Here is a 24,795-nt window from a genome sequence, read left to right on the forward strand (position 1 = left end):
AACACACCACTGGAATCACATCGAAAAAGTGCCTTAAGAATGTTTTTGTTTTACTTCGCTGTTATTCTAAACAAAAAAATTATGAGGAGCTTTTAAAAACGCCCTATAGCGGCGTGGACTGTAAAGATATCGAAATACGATTTTCACCATTAATATTTTCTCAATGCTCGAGCTTTTAACATATGTGCTATTTTTCCCCTATCTAGTCGGGAAATGAGATTTTCCAGTTAAAACAATCCAAATCGGAACACCCTGTACATCACATTTTGACCGAACAACTGGATATGAGAAAGCTGTACGCAAAATGAGACAACTCACAGTTGAACAAAAACAGCGCTGTTAAGATATTTCAAGAGAGTGTTTAGCAAAGTTTGGCAGCAATACAGACGACTTTTTGCGTCGATTCATAAACATGGATGAAACATGAGTTCATCATTTCACACCTGATACGAAAGAGCAGTCAAAACAATGGGCTCAAAGGGGAGAATCGGCCCCAAAGAAGGCAAAAACGGTTCAATTTGCAGGAAAAGTGATGACGTCAGTTTTTTTGGTATGCACGTGGGATAATTTCAATTGATTATCTCCCTAAAGGAAAAAAAACTAAGAATATTATATAAATTTATTGCTGCGGTTGGACCGAAGAAATTCGGAAAAAGTGACCGCGTTTGTTAAAAAAGAACATTTTGAATCAAGACAACGCATCAGTCCACACTTCAGTCATCGTGATGATCAAAATCAATCAACTTAGTTCCGAACTTTTTCCTCATCCACCCTGGTGGGCCAAATTTGACCCACTCAGATTATTTTCTATTTCAAAACTTTAAAAAATGGCTCGATGGAGAGGCACTTGCCAATAATGAAGAGTTGGAGTCGAAGGTGAAAGCCTATTTTGGATCATTCCACTTCTTCTACTTCTTCTATAAACTTCTTACTATAAACAAGGTATAGAAGCTATAGAACATCGCTGGGAAAAGTGTGTCAATCTGAAAGAAGACTATGTTCAAGAATAATGTAATATTTACCAAAAAAAAATTTTTTTTTTAAGTGTTAGGTCGGCTACTTCTGGGACTATCCTCGTATCTCAACGTTTTAGAAAATTTTCTATTAAAGACGTCCCAACATCAAGCCTGCTAAAAATTCTAGAAAACCACCGATAAATGCAACTTGTGCCCCACCATCATCATTACCTACCACACTGAGCCAAATATCATTTTTCAGTCACGGAAATGCACGTTCAGCACCCAATTTTCTAAAGCCGTTTTACATTCATTTCCTTATTCGCCTTTAGCCAACACGCTATTTAGATTGGCCCTCAGGGTAGAGTGGAGTTCACTTTTCCTCTTTTTGCTTCGATAGTTCCATACGCGTACACGGGCTCGAGGATATTTGGGAGCTATTTACATTTCTCGAAAATTAAATTTGTTTTTGACGTAATTGCAAGACGAAGGAGAACCAACACAGAATCAAAATGTGAACGGGAACATTATAATTGAATTGGGTCGCGTTTTCTTGTAATTACTCACGAATCAAATCTAACTTTACCGAAAGCATTATCCCGTAAATCGCGTATAAATTTAATGCGAACGTATGCAAAAGTTTAACTATCTTCCGTAACCGATTCGACTGCTTTCCAATGAAGTTCGGAACATTAATTCCAGGATTAATTTACTGAATCCATTTATTCACTTCCTTGACAAATATTACTTAAAAACAGTACGACAAATCCTAACGATTTCAATCGGAAATGCGTAAAGCTGCTAAACAAAACCGGATCCTTATTTCACTCTGATGATCATTGTCAAATCAATTCTAATTTATTTCGCTAAATTTCACTATAATAATATAAATATGCACGTAATAAGGTTAGTTTGTTAACACAGCTGCGACAAAATTTATCGCACTGTTGTGGTCCGATATATCGGCTTCTGAAAACACAGGAGGCAGCCAGTTGGCTGCGAATGAACATGATATGAGAATCAATTTTAAATGATTTCGACTGCAGTAAATTCTAAAACCGACCGTTAATAACACGACCAATTTCACAACTAACAAACAAATGTTCGGTTTCAGGCCTAAAAGTGGATCCATGCTATTGTACAGTAGGAAAAAAGTGCGATACCGCAGAGACGGATATTGCTGGAAGAAGAGGAAAGATGGGAAAACCACCAGGGAGGACCACATGAAGCTGAAAGTCCAAGGAACTGAGGTAGAATAGTTTTTCATTACACGTCGTTGAAAATTTGTATTTTTTGGACTGGACTGAGAATACGTCTTCCCCGTAGAGGCTCGGGAAAATTCGGCATGCACAGAAAATGCCATTTGTGCGCTTCTAAGGGGAACGATCGTTCATTACCCGTCCCGAAATGTACTTTTCCGTGCGTGCATGACCCCATCTTGAACTTTTCCTCATGCAACTAATAAACAGGTTCTTTATTTGTCGATTTTACAGTCAAGCTCGGGACATTAATGTTCTTTTTTTGCGGGCATTAGGGTACATCTCTCGTAATACTCATGCAAAAATAACACATGTCCAGATTCCCTCAGTAACGAGACCTGACCTTTTCCTGTCCTATCGCTGTTAAAATTAGCAGAGATTCCCTGAACACATAATAAACGGCGTCAGCGGACCATTTCATACCATCCCATTCAAAAAAAGCTGCAAGCGCGTAAAGCGAAAAATAATATTTGTTTCGTCCGCAAAACTAATTCCGTTTATTTCCTTTTTTCGTGGCTCGGCGCCGTTAAGACGGGGTAATTGTTTGGGTTAATTAACCGGCGTTTAAAAACATTAATCTTCGCTTAAATTGCACAGATTTCGGATATAAAAATGTTTTCGAAAAAAGCCCCACGAACGGCGAAAGCGCGGAAGGACTGTTTAATGTTTTTGTCCCGTTGCTAATGGAGGACGAAAAAGTGTGCCAGGTGATATTTCCGTGATTAAGGTTAAAGTCGGCGGATTTCCAGCATTCAGGATTAGGTGAAACGCAAATTTCTTTTGATGTAAATAAGTCCCGAACGAAACGAACTTCCCCTAAAGTGGAGTTAAAATGCGTGTCGTTCTACAATTTTTTCTTTATGCACATATTAATTTACCTTTGATTCAATCAGTCTATGTTTATTTTCCCGACATAACCTCGGAATGCGGTGGCCCTTACTATTTATTAAACATTTTACATAAAGCCGCATTTACACGGGTAGTCAACCACAATCGTGAACCACGGTTTCGTGGGGTATGCCTCGTGTGAACAGTACATTCGTGAAATAAGAATCAAAATGAAAGACGCCACGATCGTGAATTCGGATATCGCACATGTTGGATATTTTTTGCCTGACTAAGTCGTGAAGCGGTAATCAATATGAATAGATTACGCATAAGCGACTCCGAAACTTTAAAACTTTTCGAGTATTATAGAAATGAACCTTCGCTGTGGAACCCTACAAATTACGTAATTATCAGATGCATTTGAGTTCGTCATACCGCAAACTATCTTCCCCCCCATCATACTATGCTAAGCGTGTTTTTCGATTTTTCCATTGCCGGCATAGTTTTCAATATATTGAGGTTTATACTTTTAAAAACTCCACCATGTGTGTGCCAAAGTTGTTGTACGTTCCAATATGTGAAGCAAATTCTTAAGATCATCCCGGTATTGTCTTTGTAATTTTTGGCAATTAATTAAGTGTTTCGCTTTTTTGCAATCCACTTCTTCACCCACGATTTGGGCTGTCTTCTGTCTTTTTTTTTATCTTTCCAACATTATCATGGTGTGATAAAAGATAATATCCTAAGATCTGGCACATCACTGCACTTGCTTCAAATACACTACTAGAAAATGCCATGTTCACGACTGGCCGAATCCACGACCCGTGTAAACGGTTTACGATTCCTAGATTATTTTTTTACATATTTCACGAATGGTAATTTGATACTTTCGTGCCCCACGATAGCGCGGTTCACGAACGTGGTTCACAACCCGTGTAAACGCGGCTTAAGGCTCAAACATCCTTTAACGTATGAAGGCAAAGAATCATCCAACCATCGATGTTTTCTCTTCGCAAATCCCGGTTATCACGATATTAATTACCTGCAAAATTTTCATTTAATTAGTAAGAAGTCTTTAAAGTAAGTCGCCGGTCGAGTCCTTCCTAAAATTCCTATCGTAAAAAATCGCGAAGATAATGAAATTAAGATTAGCACTGTTTCGCTAAGGGTGAACAACTCTGATAATTAGTTCTAGATAAAAATAAGTTCCAACGAAATGGGTAACGTTTATTTTTAATGAAGGTTGGGAACAACACCGAAATTATCCCGTTAGGGTTGATGCAAATGGGTTTTATGGAGTTTTTGTAATTTATTTTTCCCACGGGCGTGCGGTTAAATTGATTTACGATCCACTTTTACGAGCTGGAAGTAACACTTTACCGTACAAGCGCGGTAAAAAAAATTACAGACAAAAGGACTGACAATATTTGTTTATATCTATGGCGGAAACAATGCGTTTACATCTTTTAAGGGTAATAGAAGTAAAGCTGCCTCCTTCTCGACCTAACTTTCTCAATCTACTCCAAGAAGTCCAGATAGTTTCATTGTGGTTTTTAACTAAGGTTTTTCAGTTGTTTTAGTATGATAAAACTTGCATGCTTTTCCCCACTTCCCATCTGAAAGATAGAGCATCGGGAATAGAAAATTAAACGGCGTATCTCTAAATCCTTCTCTCGTGAGGAGTTACAATAAAAAAACCACCCTATCAATTGAATTTGTCTAATGTGAAGCTCGGAATAAAACCTTTTACCACCCTTAGATCTATCGAAAAAGATAAAATGTTCCTCTTTAATTCGGTTTAATTCAACAGCCTGAATGGTTACATTTTCCCTTGGACAGCTCTAAAGCTCTCAATTCAGTCATTCGATTCGAACGGTGGAGCTTTTGCAGTGACGTTATCGGAACGTTCTAATTAATGATAATCTTAAGCTTTCGCGAGTAATTCGGAATAAAAGTTTTTGTGTTCGTGTTTCGGAGCTGAGTTGGACAAATTTTAGGTCGGATTTTTTGGGGAAGTTTAAAGGTTTACAAAATAACGCGAAAACGAGCTTTAATTCGTAATTTATTTTCTGACTGCTCCATTCGTCCACAAAGACTTTACTACACTGGAGCTTTACGTCCATCCTTTGTCTTACAGTGTATTTACGGCTGTTACGTTCATTCAGCAATCCTGCCCACCTTTCATCGACGTTGTTACTGGCTGCTTCAGGTAACATATACCCAGTTCGTCGCTTCCAGACTTCGAATTACTCTAAAACATTCCCGGTTTTAGAATCCGGATATAGTCCTTGTCCACTACCTTAATGTTCCGTATCCAGATGACAACAAGCTGGCAGTGATAACGCCGAACCTGGCATTGTGGGCCGACAAAAAGGAGTGGACGAAAGACGAGTTAGTGTCGCAGTTGAAGCCCATGTTTTTCAGTGAGGACGAGCCTGATCTGAACAACGAACTTGAGATATCGGTAAGCCCCATTTCCTGCATTTTTTTGCATAATAAATGCTTTCGTTTTGAAGAATTTTAAACTGCAAACTGCTGAAACTGTGGAAGCTATTGTGAGTCAGCTGATGGAAAAGCAAAGAGTTGCGCGACAAGCCGCTTTGGTATTTCCTATCTTTCATCAAAAAAAGGAAAATTTTCGACGGCGATTTTTCTAGGTGAAGCAATTAGAGTGTGGATGTCCAGATTCCACTTGTGCGGATGGCAAAAGCTGCTCTCATCCAATGCGCAGGATAACTTCAGCCAAAGCTGGCTCGCCACTTCCTAGTTCTAGTACAAATTCCAGGAATTCCAGTATATCAAATTCTGAAAGTAACAACCAAGTTTCTTCCACTACGGGCTCTGGATCGCTGCACGTTAACAATCACAGCTCTCCCAGGGTGTATTCGAGAGAAAGAAATTCACACTTAACGGTACAAAATGGAAATAATTGCTCATCGAGTTCGGGAAATACGCCTCCGCTTGTTTTGAGTTTGTCGCAAATTCAAGGTAACCAACTGTGCGGCATAATTAAACCAGTAATGCCACTTTTTAATTAACAGGAAGTGGAGGACTGCTAATCTTAAACAGCAATACGAATAGTACAAATCATCAAAACCTTGTTAACCCCGTATCGGTGGCCAACTTCATGACCTGCAATACGAATAGGGGGATAGTTAAGGAGTCGAGAACAAGGTCTTTAGTTTTAGAATTCATGAGGTTTCTGGATTACTCATTTCCATGGGTTTCAGTCATCTAGTTTTAAAACAAGAAGTCATGGACACCAATCCGCCATCGTCATGCCAACACGCGTCCAATAATAAACAAGAAATAAAGAATAAGCAGCAAAAGGAGAATAAAATGGAAATAGGAGAGAACGTTAGACAATCATTTTTTGAAAGCAATATTTATGCTGCCCAGCAGCAAAATGCACATCAACACCAGCAACAGCAGCATCAACAGCAGCAAAGTCGGAACAACATGTAAGAAAATGCAGTTTTCTCGCACCCTCTCTATATATTAGAATAAATGTTGATATTTTATCTTAATCTGGGATCATCCCTCAGACGGTCATTTTTCAGGTCTCAGAATCAAGCTGAAGTCATTATGTCCAGCGCTCCTTCCACACCTTCGAAACTTATGGACACCGGACATGGAGAGACTCCCAATGAAGACTTCAAACATCAAAATTTCTCTGAAGAGACTGTTGTGCTCTTAGGTAAATGGCAACATATCATTTGGAATGTACCTAATTTTCGTCTCCTAGGATCAGGCTCCAGTGGATCAATAGTGAGCAAAAGCGATGGGTCTTCCATAATCAGTGGAGGATTTTTCAATGAGACTTTGGATTTGTCCCATGAAGATATCCAGAGGACTCTTTCGGCCAATATGCCTATGTGTTCAACCGAGTTAGACGGCCGCCATGGAAATCATGATACGGAAACTGCTAATGTTACCCAGCAAATCAAGAAAAGGAATGAATCTACGAACAATATTACTGGCAAGTGTCACCTAACGCACAAGTAGTGGTTGTAGTGGCACACTGGTGTAGTGAGAAAAACAGGGTTCACAACTTGCAAGAGAGTTCCTTAATACACTTGCCCAATTTCCGGCCTCGCATCCCACTTTTAGGCCACGTGACTATTCCTCTATCTCATGCTTTCGATTTCTAACAGAAGACATTAACCCGATGGACTTCATCAACAACTGCGATGTGGTGGTATCTCCGACCCACGTAGTGGACGATGACGTCTTTGTAAACTTGGATGCTTTCGATATGCTGGGCGAATTTCCAGACCTGGAGGGCTTGGAGTCTGGCCACGCTTCCTTATTAGAAGTAAATCCGTCCGAAGCGGGCAGGACCGGACACGGCAAGAGCCATTCCAACCAGAATGCTCATCAGCATAACCAACAGCATTCACAACATAATGGAATTCAACATCAAGAAGGTTTTTTTATTTAGAGAGTATACCTGAGAGTATGATTATTTCATATTCACGTCATAGGGGCAGCAAAAATTACTGATTATTCCCCCGAATGGGCATACCCTGAAGGAGGGGTTAAAGTGTTGGTAACAGGACCTTGGCACTCTTCGGGGCCCTACACCGTTCTTTTCGATACATTCCCAGTCCCCACGACTTTAGTACAAAGCGGAGTATTACGGTGCTATTGTCCAGGTAATCTCTGGGTTAACTCTCTCTCACATCTGTAATCAGCAATAATTTCGGAACAGTAGCTCTTTCTCCCCTTGTAGTGTAACTAACTACTACAATTTTTCGTTACCAATTAGCGCACGAGGCCGGTTTGGCCACATTACAAGTGGCGTGTGATGGATACGTGATCTCCAACTCTGTGATATTCGAGTACAAGCTTCCTCCCAAAGAAGAGCAAATTGCGGCCCCAGAGCCAAAGGTAGAAAGGTCCAATGACAATTTACTGAAATTCACATTGCTGCAGAGGTTAGAGGCGATGGACGATAGATTGCAGATTAAGCAAGAACCGACTGATAATGATGTCGTACGACCTTCTCCTAATGTTTTAGTTTTTTTCTTGAAAAGTGACTTTTAGGTCGAAGATACAGCATTATTTACGCAATCCAATTTTGAAGACCGCCTGGTAAATTTTTGCCAAAATATGACCTCACGGATGTGGAAATTTGGTGAAGAACTGAGTGTGTCCTGGTTTGCGAGTCATAGAGGTACGTGCTGATGGCTAAAGATTCTATTGATTTGACAATTTTTTTAAATCTCTTCATAGGTATGACACTGCTTCATTTAGCTGCATCCCTGGGCTACTCCAGACTGGTTTGTGCAATGCTTCATTGGAGAGCGGAAAATTCGTCTCTTCTCTTAGAGACAGAAGTGGATGCTCTTAGTCAAGATGAATATGGTTACACCCCTTTGGTAATAAATAATTTTTAATGTTCGTATTGCTAATTAATATTCGCTCTTCTAATATAGATGTGGGCATGTGAACGAGGCCACACCGAAACAGCTGTAATGCTATACAAGTGGAATCACACAGCTTTGAACATCAAAAACAAGCAAAATCAGTCCTCATTGGAATGCGCTCGCGCCAATAACCAGACTGATTTGGTTGATGAGTTGGAAAAACTGGAATTAAGGCGAGATAAAGCGAATATGCTTTTGCATTCCAGCCACTCTTCTGTAGACAATGTGTCTCCGACCTTAATGAGTCCTGCCAGTAGTATTGGGTCATTAGCTTCAATTTCGTCAACCAGTAAAAGCCATGATGGGGTATTTCTACGGCCAGGCACCATTACTAGGTATTATTCATGGTTTTACATATCAAGTTTACACTAATCATCGCGTAATAAAATGCTTGTAAGAATGGTGCACCAAAGAACCTTATTTTGTATAATTGTTATAGCATCATATGTTATCACGAAAGGATATGTCATTCTTTAAGTAGGTTATAACATGTGGTAAAGGAAGCATTTATAAAACTTCTATAAACCTGCATAAAACCACAATCCCTGAAGAAATTGTATAACTAATATATAGTCATAAAACCATAAATTATGTAACACCTCAATGTCGAAGTTGCCGGAACTGACTTTAATTATTTAAGACGTCTAAGATTATAATTATAATCGGCTTACTGACATTCCCCACATTTTGCAAGCTTAAGTTTTATACGAAGGGAATATAAACTTTCTCATAACAGCTATAACCTTAAAAATGTCTGTTGATAGAAATGAGTACAGCAAGAAGTTCCTCAGCATCGATCTGGACCACGAAAACAACAACAAATTCCTGACTTCCTCACCAAGTCCGTTGTTATCCGACTTATCATCGAGCACTAGAGGTAGCAATGGTCAGAAACTAATCAAAAGACCGTCCATCGACAGTGGGATTCACATGAATTGCGCAAGCAGCTTCGCCGCTGTCGACGCTTCCAATAGGCCTAAAAGTTCAAAAATTGGATCCAGAGAAAGTTCCAAACTGTCGAAGTGAGTATTTAGTCGTTGGATTTTCTGTTGAATCTTCAAATTTTTCTTGTTAATCCGGATTTAAACGCCGAATTGAAGATTGGGCTAGTTCATTAATGACTTATTTTGAGCAGTTATCGTTGGCGGTAAAAAAACGATAATACAATAACTTTGCGCATTAAAATCGAAATTCCTTATATGTTTAACCTACACTGGCTAACTTATTTATTTTCCTATATCATTTTAAATGACCAATGAATCATTCCGTTCTGTTTATCAGTTGATCTCGAATCTAGAATCAATATTGCTGGCTCAGTCTTGGGCCTAGTAAAAGATCATAAACAAATATCGACGAATTCGGATAATTGAATTCATTAAAGGCGTATTGAAATCACATAACCATTTTTCAGGATTGATAGAAGCATGTCTCTGCCACTTCAGTCTTCCCTATCCACAAGAGACAACTCATTTGAATCAGATACCCTGGAAACCAGCGGGAGGAGGATGGATTTTGCCTTGTGTAAGTCTTTTTACATTCCAGTTTACATAATTTTTTTTTCACAGTCACCTTAAGATTTTTTTGTTCCGTCAACCGTTTGCTGCAAGAAGTAATTTATTGTCTGTACCCATAAAAATATTTTGTCTGGTAACTTATAGATTTATTTAACTAAACGTCGCACGCTTACAGTATATTTCTCCTGTTTTGTTTATTTTTAAGGGCATTTACACTAAAAAAAAGTCTTTAGTGTGATGATGTAACTAACTAAGCTCTGTATATACTTGAGTGTAAGCACCCTTTGAGTAGTTAGAAATAAACATTAATAATCTTTTCTAATAAGGTAAGTATTAAAGTATCACACACAGAATTTAATTTTATATTATTCTACTTATTATTGATATTCCCAATCATTTTTTTATTATTCGGCGCATGTGGCTTGGTTGAGCTGACAAACCAAGTTTTAAAACGCTTTAATCCGCAGATATTTTAACTCAGTAAAGTATGACCTGTTGAATTTGTAAATATCTGTTTGTGGTGCATAACTCACATATTTTCTTATCGGAAAGTTAGCTTAATGAGCTAACCATACACGACCGCATTCTTGTGTAGTTAACTAGCTGTTTCTTACAACATATTTTGTTGGTTGTGTTAGTTTACTCAGTGCAAAAAATCTTTATTATTCATGTAATACAATCCACAAGTAAGTTCGGAGATACATATACCATCATTAAATTGTACATAGAGGGTGTCGGTTTCTGAAGGTCAACTATGGAGGTCTCTGTAAGATATGAAGGTGGTTAACTCGGGGCAAAATCACTAAATTTAGATGGCTTTCCTCACCTTATTGGGCGAGCTAATTCGAAACAATCAACACTTTACTGCGATTTAACCGACCTCTTATCTTTAATGATCCCCAAGGTTGAGCTTCATAAACGGACACCCTGTATAGCTCAGAAAACCGCATATGGCAACAGTAACTACTTACCTAAATTATTACATCTTATTTCAAGTTTTAAAAGTCTCTTTCTCAACTTATCTCTAATACTATGTCTGTTTAACGCAAATAATTTTACTTACCTCAAGGCGAAATAGGAACAGGAGGACGCAGCAATAGTCCTTTAATAGACGTGGAAGCAGTTAGCGATGAGGACGAGCGTGAGGTGTGCTCGGGAAGCGCAGTAGGTCAGTTCTTATGTATGGTCTATGTATATGTTGTCTATCGGTGTTGTCTCTCTCTAACTTACTATATTATGTTTATTGGTGTAAACCGCAGACAATTTACTGAGATAATGAAAATGTTACGTGGAGCTCAAATTTAAGAACTTTTCTATTGGAAGAATTAAAGGAGGTAGAGTTTGTACAGTAGACGTAAATTGCTTGCGGATTGGTGTTGTCTATGGTTTTTGTCTAGCTACTAATGTCCTATTCTATATGTGAGTGATTATAGAGAATTTGCTCTACAGCCTTGTCTCTTCAGTGAAATTGACACATTAAATGTAAACATTTGCGAAACCATTCAAAAATCAAACATGACCATTTCATTAGATCTCGTTAAAAGAAGATTAATTATCTTATGTTTGGGAAAGCCCGTCAACTTCACTCGGAGAAGGCCTATTCTTGCCTTTTTTCAATTTATTCTTCCGGGTTCACTGTTCAGGAGTCGGATATTAAATTGTCGTAAATTGTTTTATTCAAGATATCACAATACTCGTCAGGATTTCAAGTTGGAAGTCTCAATATTTTGATGTTTTAGCAAATATGAGAATATGTAGAAATATGACATAATACCAATATGTGTTTATACAACAGCTGGAACATGTATTCAGGATGTCCCAGAAAAAATGCCACAAATGAATGTGAAGGGTTACAGGGCAAAAAAATGGAGTCATTCAGCCAAAGTAGCTCTTTCTTATTCTACAGGGTGTCAAATAATTTTTTTTATTATTCTAAATTGAGACTAAATCGCAGTTTTTAATTTACCGGCTTGAAATTGCTTCTCTAGGGGTTTTGGGGTGAAATAAATTCTTTTAAAATCTCAGTTCCCAGCTTGTTATTGAATGGAACTACTCATATCTTACCGAGGTAAAGAAAAATCGACCTAATTTTTTTATCAGTGTCGATAACATTAATATTTACAAAGTCTGATACATTGAGCGTTTAAAAGTTTTTTCTCTGATGCTTTTTGGTGAAAAAGTCGTGACACGAATGAATCACACCTACTTTTTTCCTTCAAACGAAACCTCTAAGAATTATCTACAAAATTAGCATGTTTGAGTGATTCAAGATCGTTCCGAAAGGACATGAAAAGAGCCCCACAATTAATGGGAAAATAGCATTTTCTAACTAACATTTTACGTTAGAGTGGCACATGGGCACGTTTTTTGATACTTTTAGTAATGCTTGAAATATTCATAATTAGCCATAACTATACCAAAGAACAGCATGTTTCATTAGTGCAAAAAATGAATTGAGTTATATCTTCACCAGTTTTCATACACTAATAGCCACAAGAGAAATATGGTTTTGTCTGTGCAAACAAATTTAAAGTAATTCTGCTGCTGAAAGATACCTGGAACATTTAGTAAAAGACAGCCACATCAGCAAGCCTTAAAACTTTAAACAAAATCGGATAAGACTGGATCTTTTGGTTCAAAAGCGGTTAATGCAAAACCAAGCGCAAAAAATGGCAGATTTTATTATGCTTAAACTTATCTACGCCACCCACCTGGATTTCAGCCACTAAATTTTTCACGTTCAGAAAAGGAACTGCAAATCAACCATCATTTTCAGCTTGGCCCAGCGATGTTTGATAGGATTAAGTTAGTTATTGTCATAGTTATTACACTCAAATGAAATCACCCACTATTGAAATCACTTTCCACTTGTACACAATAACAATCTTAAACCTAAAATCACAACAAATACTTTTGAGGTTATGATGACACAGTGGCCAGAAATGGCGGGAAAATTTCGGTTATATCATCCCGTTTCTTTCTGGGAATGATATGACGTGCGAATTCGAGAGAAGGACAAATACATAGCCGACCAATCCTGTATTACAATATTTACGTCCTTATGCAGGTTTTATCTGAACGTTTTCGTTCTCTGTCTTACCTGCGGTGGCCGACTAACCCAATTGCTTCAGAGCTATATCTTTATTAAATACACCATCCCCTTTAACTTGGGCTGAAACATTTCGCAGTGGAATGTGTGGAATGTAGAGCAGTACAGGTGTACCAGATATAACCGGATTTTGATGGCGCCATCTTTTTTCGCCGTCTAACTGGAGCGCGTAGTGGAATGCATGCGATCTGGATATAACTGGTTCTTTGCGCGGTTTTTCCTGCGTATGATTTTTAAAGAAATGAAAGCATTTACATATGCAGGGTGATTTTATTTAACGATTAATAAAAAAATAATTCGTATTGAGTTATTGTTTGTTTGACACTGATAGCTCACATTAATTATGTCGGATATAAATTTATTAATAATAAGTGTTTGAACTGTTTTGATAAGAATTCTTTTAATTATGAAAAATCTAGTATCTATTTATGAACAAGAATTTATTAATTAACTAATTAATTATTAATAACACACATCAATTAATTCATAATACTATCAAAATTCCTCCATTGTTATTTACACAGGCATTATATAGCTTCAAAACTGATATTATAGCTTCTGTAATTGAACTCCTATCGATAATTTGGAAAGCCTCTTTAACGTCTCCTTTAAAAGCTTCTACTGATTCATATGTTTTTTCTGTACAGTTCTTTTTTATTGTTCCCCATAGAAAATGGAGGGATTTTTGAACTTTTATATTATCAATAATGAATTGGGCAATGAACAAATAATTGTTCATAAATAGGTATTTGATTTTTTCACAATAAAAAAATGATTATCAAAGTAATTCAAAACTTAAATTTATATTAGACTTAAATAATGCAAGCTATCAGTGTCAAACGGATTATAAATCAATATGAATGATTTCATGGGCAACTATCTTAAAATTAAAATATCAAATTTTAAAAAGGCTATAAGTCCGCCATCCTTGAGAGATAACTTTCTACTTATTGGTATCATTTTAAAAATTGAAAAAATACCTTTTAGATTAAGTTATAACATATGTTTTTCATTAAAAAAAAAGTAAATTTATGTCATATCTCTCTGGTTACACTATATTTTTCAGTGCAAAATTATCTACAATATTCTTATTTACATAATTTCTCTGCAATCAATAATTACATGTCTAAGTGGATTAAAAGAAATCAGCAAAATTTACTTTTTGCTAAATAAATAGTAAATCATGGACTTAAAAAAAAACTATAAGTGCCTTTAAATTGATCCTCTAAAGCTGCAATTCTTTCTTCATTTTAGGCGCTACTGGTCACATTTTATATTGACCTTAAATTGATATGATGCATACGATACGTATATATGACACACGTGTAAAGAACCAAACTACAAACTATACACGTGTCCCATTACAAGAACTTTAACTTGGATTTCTAAATTAAAACTCAAAAGTTGCAGGAAAAATCGTGATTATCCAGTTATTTTCTCTCAGAAGCCCACACAAGAAGATAGGATTATTTTTACGTAAGAAATGGATCGCAGTTTCTTTTACGGGGGTTAGATTTTGTTTAATTTTGAAAGGTTTATCTAAAATTAGTTTTGACCTAATTCTGAACTCTTATTGTTGTTCCTGAGGTGAGATTTGAAATGCTTCTGCTATAGCTAAAATGAAGTTAAGTTTAGGAAGCTATTTGGGAAAAGTACCATAATTTAATTCTATAAAAAATAAAATATTGAGCCTCGGAAAAGTTTTTGTAGAACACGTTTATTACTGGCTTTTCAGCTATATATATCGTTGTTTCATGTTCGTCCGAGTTCTTAGTAAAGAATAAATATAATTGTCAGATAGGTTTATGTAAGAATAGTGTGGAGTTGCATCCCTATAGTGATATGAGGTTCTATTCCCAAAAAAAATTGTTTAAAATTCGACAACACCACTGATAAAAAAAATTTATGTCGATTTTTATGACTCGATGAAGCGAATTTTAACCTGCTGTACATTGTAGTACCGAAGCTTTAAAAAATATTATGTTTTGTCCCGTATTTTTGCTATGATATAAAAGAAAATAAGAAAATTTCTAAAAAGAAGATCGAATTTGATTTTTCGAAGTAAAATGAGCAATGACGTCCCACAAAAACTTTAGGAGGGTAAGAAAAGATATCTTTGACACAATACATCCCGTACATTAACCCTGTATCTTCCTATTTAAAAGTTGTAGTTACTTACACTTTACAAATAAAATAACAATATTTGTAATCTAAATCGGTGACTAACTAGCGATCACCTCACAGTTAGATCATTAATACAGGTACCTGTACAAGTAGCGCCAATGGTTACTGTAGGTCTACAGACATGGGGCATAACCTGAATCATATAAAATTTGTGCCACTTCGCTCCTCCCGCAGAAACCTATTCGTTACATAAAACAATGCATTTTCTAACTAGTTACATAAACAACTACTATAATTTTCCCCCTAAGCACTTTCAATATTCCAAGTTTTACAATATTCCAGGTTTTAGTGTTTTGAGATTCGTAGTCGATTCGCTGAAATTTGCTTTCAGCTCTACTTTCTAACTTCTCTGTACATAAGCAATGCATGGTGCATTGAAAAATTTGCTGCTTTGTAGTATCTGCACCCGGCGCATTGAAAAATATTTTAAATATAGCTTTACTTGTTTGCTGTACTTACCTGTTTAAAAGCTTTTTCTTCATTTCCCTTTTTCAGAAATTTACATCTTAATAACTGTTGTTCAATGTACTGCTGATGCAGTTCTGAAACTATTAAATTTTATTATCGTTTTTGTGTTCTTGTTATATCATTCTTATAGCAAAATAACTATACGTTTTCAGGGGAACAAGATGCGAGGGTATTGACATTAGCCGAGCAAATCATAGCCGCCATGCCAGACAGAATCAAGGTAAATCTGCTTAGCTCAATCAAACATCTTGTATTGGGAAATGTTTCAATCTAGCATCGATGCCTAGATATAGATTGGAATTATTTTTTTTCTTTCGAAATTTTATTTAGAATGAGTCTGAAGACCTTCTCATGGAAAGCAGCCCGGGCCCACCTGATACGCAACAACAAAGCGAGACATTGTATGACGTATACATGGAACCGCTGCTTGAGCCTTCATCTTCAAGTTTCGAATCTTCGGAGTTCAATTTTGAATTTTCCGACAACAACTATAGGTTTGATCTTATCAGTGTCAATTCCAGTAAACACAGTACTTGGATTTTTCAGATATTACGATGTGGCTACGCCCCAGTCAAGCTTAAGCCCGGCCTCCTCAAGCTGCTTACAATCGCCATGTTCTTTCACCCTGGATTCACCATCCCCTCCTCCAACTACAGCAGATTTTTGTGAATTTTTCCAGGCATCAGGAACTGTGTTCGAGAAAGATTTCTCCAACCTAACCCTTTCAGGTAGGCCAAAAGATGCTAGCAAATTTGAAATTTGTGTTACGATCGTGCGATATGAGTAACAATTTGTTTATCATGCAAAAATATTGCATGGCAGTGTCAGTGACAATGGGCCAGTATAGAAATTTAACACATTTCCGTGACAGCAGGTGTACAAAAAATTGCTCTTTACTGCGCTTATTTGTACAAGGTCCGTTTCTGGCGATATCCAAAGAAAGAACCTTGTACCTCACACTTACGGAAAGAAATTTCCCAGCCTTGTTATATGAGATTCATTACATAAATAACTATTTCAGCGCTTGTTAGGAAATTTTACACCTGTTATTCTAGATCGAGAGCAACGTGAGTTATACGAAGCAGCAAAAATCATTCAAAAAGCTTATCGCTCGTACAAAGGAAGGCAGCAACAAGAACAGGATAAAGAAAGACAAGCTGCGGTCATCATCCAGAACTACTATAGGAGATACAAGCAGTATGCGTATTATAAGCAGATGACCCATGCTGCGACTGTTATACAAAATGGATTTAGGCAAGTACTTGATCATGTTTTGATCTAGTATGTAAAATCGCGGGACATTGGGCGTGATTTAGGTCTTATTGCGAACATAAACGCTTCAAGAAGAGCCAAGAGGCTGCAGTTTGTATCCAGAACTATTACAGGAACTACAAGGAGGCAGTGGGAGGTAGAGGGAGTCGAGAAGGGACGCCGGCCAGTTCCGGGCTCAAGTAAGGAAATCGAAATCGTAAATGGGTCTTTTGGTAGATAAATTATTGTTTTTGCTTCATGGAGATCGTTGCTAAAAAGTCCTAATTACTTGTGGTGGAATCGATTGCCTTAGGTGTTGGGCTTTGTTAGCTGTGTGTTAAATGTTATGTTACTACTGTGAGCTTTTAGATTTTAGGTACTAACCCAAGCTTCGGCAATAATCCCATCAACTTCAGGCGAAACCAAACGAAACCAGCGAATTTGGCTAACTTGCTTTGAGACTGTTATCTACGAAAATAGTTTCAGAAGTACCCTACCTAGAAATTAAAGGAAAAAAAGGTCGTTGTAATGTAGGCAAATTTTTAACAAAAAATCGCCATCTATATGATAAGTGGGATACTTCTGAGACTTTCCTCGTATGTATTGAATAAATTTTAAAGTAATTTGGTTCTAGATTTCTATTGGGGGCAGAAAAAAGCTTTCTAATTTAACCGACCCCGCATCTCCAACTGGTTTACAGTCTCAAAATAGGCATTAAATTTCGCTCCGCTTCATTTGGCCAGAAATTTATTTTTAAAAATCTGTAACTACCAACAAAATAAAGCAATATAAATCGGTGTTTTAGGTTTGCATCTTTTAAACGCCAGTCCTGCATAATAATATGCATGTTTGGGTTTAAATCCGTCGCAGTTGGGTCCATTTCTCATCATGTCTTGCCTATCATCACTGTCCACCATTTTTGATAATTCCTTAATAATTAAATTATCTACATAACTGCGAAGCACTGTTTGGTGATATCTTTTTTGCTTTACAGGATATTTATTCAGTGAAATTTGCCCATGTTGTATAATGTGCAAACGATTCACTACTGCTCGGCTACTCTGTCATATGCCGTATAGAAAATCGAGATATTTCACAAATCAGGATGATTAAATGTGTAGCCTTCTCTTCACCCCCTACCTGCTCGCCTCGTACAGTTGCCTTATTGTAAATAATCACCTGAACCAAACTAACATTGGTGTGCTGTATATTTCTGTGTAGAGGCATTTTCAAATTGGCTGTTGCCATCGAATTAGCTCAATGGAAATTTTGTTTTAGGCGAACCTACTCGCAAAGACGACAGCACCAAGCCGCCAGGAAAATCCAGCAGTTTATGAGACAATCAAAAAATAAGTAAGTAGCCACTTGACCAACGAATATTTCATAATATGCGGCAAATGGTGTAATTAGGTAAATGGCATTAAATGGGGTAATTTATCAAATTTCAAGCAACGTTAGAAGTCTTGAATTCACGATAAAAACAAAAACTACGTTAAACAAAGCATAATTCTTTATTAATAACATTAAAACAACATTGTAATTTAACTCTTTTCAATGCAATCAAACAGTATTTGGGATGAGCCGGTTGGATCTACAACGGTAAGGACATTGCTAAAACCAGCTTTATTTTCAACGTGAGATCCCGTTTTGTAGTTCTTCAAATAAGAAAAAACAAGATAAATAACTGATCATTATTCCCACTTTCAGGTTACAGAGAGAACGAGCCGAAAAAGAGAAGCAGGGGGGCCAGTCAGCGGATGTCCCCCCAAACTTACTATCTCCAGGGGGCTCCTACAATTGCACCGTCATAAATAACAACAGGTATGATGCACCTATCATATCAAACTATACTTGCTTAACCCTTATTAATTGGTCAACAGGTTAAATAGTACAGAACATCAAGGCGAGTCAAAGTTGTCCGGAAATGAGCGGCGAAATTACTGAGACTACTTTCAGTTCCTTCAAACAATTATTGTTGTAAAAGAGACTACTTTTGTAGCTGTCTTGTAGTCTTAGCCACGTGTTTATTATCTACTGTATACTCATTTATGAGGCGGAGCCACATAGAGGCAAACTTCAAATAATATTTGATCGGAGAGCGTTTTCAAGGCTCTTTAGTGCATACTATTCAACACCTCCTCGTCTACCGTTTTTGCCTCTAATTTGTCCGTTTATATGCATTCAATGAATGGAATGCAAGGATCGACATAAAAGTGAGATTGTATTAGAAAAAAGTACGAACTTTTAAATAGAACTATATTTCAGAACTATATAACGTCGAGCTGTGATTGTAGGAATGAGTACACTTTTTCAGCAAGTTACTAGGACTCAGTACTTTGCTATCGAGTTTCTTGAGACATTCCAGTCGCGAAGCTTTGACCTAAGTAGTAGGTACTAAAACGATTCATACTGGTACGACTGAAAAAGTGTTTTGTTGTTATAGTCGAACTTTTTAGTCTTAGCCTTAAATATTAAGCCTCGTTTACTGAAATATCTACATTTAATTTTTTGATTAGGTACGACCTATTATTACGTATTACGTACTTAAAGTTACCTGCATACCTTCTTCTCTTAACCTTATTTGTGACTCACTGCCACGGTTACTTAATAACGTTGTGATTGTTCATTTCTCTGTTACGTGTTTTAGCAATATAATTAATGAAATGAATCTATGACTAATGGCGTTTACGCAACTCTCGGAAAATTCGCGATGTTTCGGTTCTCTAAACGTCTAAGTAGAGTAGACCTTCTACTAATAACTTCGCTCATACATATCACTCTAGTGTATAATACGTATCTATAGTAATACTTGATTATTAACCCTTCCCCGACAAACTGTTTGACCAGTGTGCGATTCAAACGCGTACTTTATCCGAAAGTAGGGGGACCCAAAGTTCAAGAAAATGTTCTGAATCAGCTAAGAATGGAAAAACAATGCAAAAATAGAAAAATATGACCAAGAGACGTGACTAAAGTTAAGTAAAGAACAGACGAAAACAGAGCAAAACAAACATAAATTATCATTTTTTAACAGTTTATTTTATTTAAAAATGGTCAAAGTACATTATGTTGAATCCAATGCGTCTTTGAATCGCACGCCCGGGTGTGTAAATATGTAAAGGAAAATAATGGATTCGTTGGTGCTCAATGAGATGCACAAACTTCTAACATACAAATTGTATCTTTTCATAAAATGTATGTTGTCAATTAAGAGTGTAGATAGAAGGGCAAACGCATTTATTCTTTTAACGAATGCCTTAGTGCCATTTTGACCTCCAATCTCCACCCTAATCTCAAATTAGGTAGTATTGTGCGAGCACTTCTTTCGAAATGGCAAGAAGTGCATTCAAACTGCGAATAAAAGAGTACCTGCTGGCAGGACATGTTCCACGAAGAAAGCACTACAAACGACCCTCCTTTGTAAAAAGCTGTTGTTTTGTTTGAGAGATTTTATTCTTAAAATTTATCGATGCAAAAGAAAACATTATACAGATAACTCTTTATGTAAATTTTTAATGTTGATATACATATTATATATTGCATTATAATTATCGCTATTAAACCAACATTTAACAGTAGCTTGTACGTCTCTTCAAAAGAAAAGTACACATAAGTTACTAACGTTTCAATTTTAGATAGGAGAATTTACATTATCTAAGAGTTAAATGCTTACAATTAATCAAAACGATGGTCACTAGTCATTCGTTTGCTGCTCTTTGTAACTCATATGTAAAGAGAATATAATAACTTTTGATCCATTATAAATGACCTGTTTTTAGTGCGTGAGAAAATATTATTAAATCTCTCTGTTTATTGATTTGCCCATTCAATTCTATGGTAATGAAATAACGTCTAATTAATATAATCCAATGTGTTTCTGTAACGATTGAGTGTAACACCACAAAATACTTACATTATTGTTGCCTAATTCCGGCCTATGGCGGTCAAAAGCGTTTTATTCTCTTTAAAAAAAACACCCCAAGTTGTCTGAAAATTTGCTTTAAACGTTCTAAGGGTTTACCTGAGACACCAACACTCTCCTTCTTCGCAACTTGAGGCATTTTTTTCGAAAGCAATCAAAAACCTGGAACAATCCCATTTTAGTAATAAGCCATGTTGCCAGCATACAACCTGTACATAAACTGCACAGTGCTTAGAAAAAAATGCGAAACCTTTTTGATCCAACGGATCTTTGCAGTGTTTATTTATTTCACTGCATGGGCGATGTTGCGATATCGAATTTGGATCATTGACGTTTTCGAACAGAGGGGCAGACGAGTTAAGTGAAAAAAAAGTTAACACCAAAATATATCGAAAGAAATGTAAATTTGTATTTTACATTGGTAGATAAAAGTTTTATTAAAACATATATTCAATTTTAAATTTTATATCTAGTAGAACACTATGCTAACGAGTTTATTTAAGATATACTGTAGTGAGAAAGATATTTTAGTGAAGAATTATTTCCTATTCGAGACATTACTAAATAAGCTTTAATACCGACTTATACGATGAAGTGGTTGTCGATTAACCCGTTCGAAGGAACTGCTTCATTCCGTTGAAACCGAGATGATAGTAGTTGACATACCTATAGGAAATTTTGACTATTGTAGATTGTAAAGAAACTGCTTATTTTTTATACATATTCATGTCATAGACATTGGCTGGAGCACCTAGGTGTACCATATTTGACTTGCTTTACATTCTCCTTTTATGGAATTTGAATGAAAAAAATATGAGACAGGACTGGGACCAACCTTGGTACTAATATGGTACAGACGAATATAAGAAATACGTAATTTCTAATTCGGGTCTGCTTTAAAGTAGTATAGCTAATTTAGCCACGTGCTTATCTGTTTGTCCCGGCATTCTCCGATTTAATATAGCTGTTGTAACGACCAATTTTACTCAATTAGCATCTGTTTTGAGGGTATTGAAAGCAGAGTAACAATATTGTGTCATTTTTCTTAAAGTCAGAAGCTTCAGAAGCTGAGAATCCTTCTTATTATAATGCATTGTAGGGAAGACTAGCTAAGACAGAATCTGCTTTGCTGTCAAATTTATTTTTTAGAAAAACCTGTCTATATAGGTGAAACAGACATCTTTATTGGAGTTTGCTCACACATCGCAAAATTTTACTATTGGCGTAGAAAAATTTATTCGTTTTAAGATACATTCGATTTTCAGCCAACCACATGAATTTACTACTGAATACGTGTTCTTAACTTCGATAAAAGCACAGTTTTCATCGAGATAACAAAACAGATTTTTATCACTGTCCTCGAGACAAAACGACCTTATATGGATATTTTCGCGCGTGAACTTTAACGTAACAACCACTGACTGTGCGATATACTGAATCGTCACGCTAACACTCCCATGATTTTTATTTTATTTAAAAAACAATAAACAATCCGCCTCGGAGTTATAGAAATATTAACTCATGATTACACACATTACGAATGATTTCGTGCCTACACACCAAATTTATCCATTAAAATACGGAGTTTTGTTATATTATATGAGACAAATTACCCACATAGGGCTCTTCATAATATTTACCTAGTTATGGAATCTTTTATCGGCTTAAGTTTCTTCAGGCCCCATTTGTTATTCCCAAATTGTATCGATAAATTTTGCTCTTAGGCCTACGATTATGCTAATGAGGTTTTACGTAGGTGCAATAGGTGGACATATTACAACCGATTCTCTGTTATATGCCATCCTTAGAATTGAAAACCATGACCCAAAAAAAGGAACAAAATCTATAAAACGCTCTGTAACTCAGCACAGGTAGATGGAACATATGAAAAGTGTGACGACGCAGTCGAAACCAACTGGGTGACCTCTATCCATGATTATTAACGCGTTTTTCCTAATGAATCACCCTGTATGGTAATGATTGTTTTGAGCTCTTTCGTTCGTATGAAATAAAAAATAAGCAGTACTTCAGAACTATAGCATGTAGTTGCACAGTACCTACTTATATCTAATCTATTTACCTGTTTATTAACTAGGCGTTAAAACTTGTTACATATACACACACACTTTTAAAGGTCACATGTATATGAAAAATTATATACATGGTCACTTTAAGTATTTCTCAATGGTTATTGACATTGCACTCCTTTGCCCGTTTTGTTAGATATTTTTTAGAATCTTATAGTTAAGTATCAACAATCGAAAATATGTTAAGTGATACGAATAAGTTTGTTAAGTTTAATGACTCCTGTTGCAAATGGATATTGACTATATATTTATTTTTGCGATTATCGCACGTATACTATTTATTAATTTGGGTAGCTTGGCTGCTTTATTACTATTATTATTATTATTATTATTATTATTATTATTAATATTATTATTAACGTAATATTTGAATAAGTACATTTAAATCGCTTCTGTTTTAGAATTAATTATGTATTTAACGTTATTATCAGATTATATTCATAGTCACACTGAAAATTCTCATTATCCTATATTGTCTAAAGGTATCATTCCATTAAAAATAAAATTCGCAACATCAAAAAACTGCAGGTACACAGTATTGCATTTTATATATTAAGTCGAGTTGACAGTATTTTTGTTTATTGTGCTTATTAGAGTGCAAATGTTAACTATTGGTACATATTATTGTGACTAATAAACACTTCTGAATTATTATGTTTGTGTTTGTATTCCTTTTACAATAAAGATACTTATTTAGTCGTCAATTGCAGCGAATCTGGGCGAATTTAACACCAAGGCGAAGCGGCACTCGGCCGCCGCAGTCATTAACTAGTAAGACTAATTAGACTGTTTCAGGTTGACAGTAAAAAGGTACGTACAAATACTCTCGAACGTCCACAAAAAAGCCCTGATGTAGTTGATATGTGAATACCGTACGATACCCATCGAGGCAACCCAGGTCCGAGCAGGAACTCCCTCAATTGACCTCCTCCTGAAGGAACGCGCCAACCTTAGCCTTCTTCTTCGAGTAACGGAGGCAGGTAAACGGGAGGTCAGGCGAACGACCACATTAAAGTGGCGGACACCACCGACGTGCAAAGGTCAATGGCCTGAACATTTGATCACTGACCGAAACCTATGGAGATCATGCAAACAGAGGCACCTACACTTCTATTCAACCCAAGCCCTCAGAGGGCACAGTAACTTGGAGAGCAACACCCGCAGAATAGGAAAAACAGACCCTAATTGGGAAAACTACAAAGTTGTCGATGTCGCAATACACTGCGTTTTCGAAAAGCAGCGAGACGAATTAAAAGAATGCGTGGATAACCTAACTTCAACATTTTTCATCAATGAGATGTTGGAAGACGAAAAAAGCGAGACCACTGCAGCAATGGCATTTTTGTAGTGATTCAACAAGAAGGAGCGCTTGGAGCTTCCTATTCAACGGGGACAACAACCTCGGTCCTAAAATCAATTGACAGCTAAATCTCCAAGCCCCTCGTCACTGACGATTTCACCGGCCCCCCGAATCGAAGACAGTTCCGGGTTGTTGCAGACTGCAGAAAAAGACAACCCGTGGTTTTTAGTGAGAAGTCACCCCGGGGTATCTCACACGATCCAGTCGCTAAAACACCAGATCGCTTCCGAGGTAAGTATGTTAGAACAAATTAAAATAAATAACTACAGAAATTAGAGGGTTACCAAGTTGCCAGAAAACATATCTAAAGAACATTGGAAAAATGCAAAGTTGATAAATTTGTTGTGGAAAACCGTATAGGGTTCTCCCAGATAAAAATGTACTCTACAGGCATGTCGTGAACCATAAGAGATAGGGAGATGGTTAAA

At 36.6% G+C, this 24,795-nt stretch overlaps 1 protein-coding gene across 3 annotated transcripts in view; it reads left to right on the forward strand.

Annotated features, from left to right (window-relative positions):
• The window catches only part of Camta (Calmodulin-binding transcription activator), a 175,315-nt gene extending 151,654 nt beyond the window's left edge, over positions 1-23,661 (forward strand). The window contains exons 6-32 of one of the 3 annotated variants that reach the window (XM_066290084.1): positions 2,071-2,206; positions 5,181-5,252; positions 5,316-5,507; positions 5,560-5,646; positions 5,701-6,031; positions 6,085-6,217; positions 6,274-6,504; positions 6,589-6,740; positions 6,789-7,022; positions 7,198-7,470; positions 7,528-7,698; positions 7,812-8,038; positions 8,090-8,219; positions 8,279-8,424; positions 8,482-8,807; positions 9,237-9,494; positions 9,884-9,993; positions 11,056-11,154; positions 15,900-15,967; positions 16,078-16,241; positions 16,294-16,475; positions 16,803-17,001; positions 17,064-17,198; positions 18,277-18,351; positions 18,567-18,597; positions 18,706-18,819; positions 18,879-23,661. In XM_066290084.1, coding sequence (XP_066146181.1) covers positions 2,071-2,206; positions 5,181-5,252; positions 5,316-5,507; positions 5,560-5,646; positions 5,701-6,031; positions 6,085-6,217; positions 6,274-6,504; positions 6,589-6,740; positions 6,789-7,022; positions 7,198-7,470; positions 7,528-7,698; positions 7,812-8,038; positions 8,090-8,219; positions 8,279-8,424; positions 8,482-8,807; positions 9,237-9,494; positions 9,884-9,993; positions 11,056-11,154; positions 15,900-15,967; positions 16,078-16,241; positions 16,294-16,475; positions 16,803-17,001; positions 17,064-17,198; positions 18,277-18,351; positions 18,567-18,597; positions 18,706-18,813 — 4,270 coding nt within the window. In that variant the 3' untranslated portion in view covers positions 18,814-18,819; positions 18,879-23,661. The remainder of the gene's footprint in view (positions 1-2,070; positions 2,207-5,180; positions 5,253-5,315; positions 5,508-5,559; positions 5,647-5,700; positions 6,032-6,084; positions 6,218-6,273; positions 6,505-6,588; positions 6,741-6,788; positions 7,023-7,197; positions 7,471-7,527; positions 7,699-7,811; positions 8,039-8,089; positions 8,220-8,278; positions 8,425-8,481; positions 8,808-9,236; positions 9,495-9,883; positions 9,994-11,055; positions 11,155-15,899; positions 15,968-16,077; positions 16,242-16,293; positions 16,476-16,802; positions 17,002-17,063; positions 17,199-18,276; positions 18,352-18,566; positions 18,598-18,705; positions 18,820-18,878) is intronic. The other 2 variants (XM_066290083.1, XM_066290085.1) reach the window with 2 other exon arrangements.
• The last annotated feature ends 1,134 nt before the right edge of the window (positions 23,662-24,795 follow it).

The sequence above is a fragment of the Euwallacea fornicatus genome, chromosome 14 (assembly GCF_040115645.1).
Source record: "Euwallacea fornicatus isolate EFF26 chromosome 14, ASM4011564v1, whole genome shotgun sequence".
Taxonomy (NCBI): domain Eukaryota; kingdom Metazoa; phylum Arthropoda; class Insecta; order Coleoptera; family Curculionidae; genus Euwallacea; species Euwallacea fornicatus.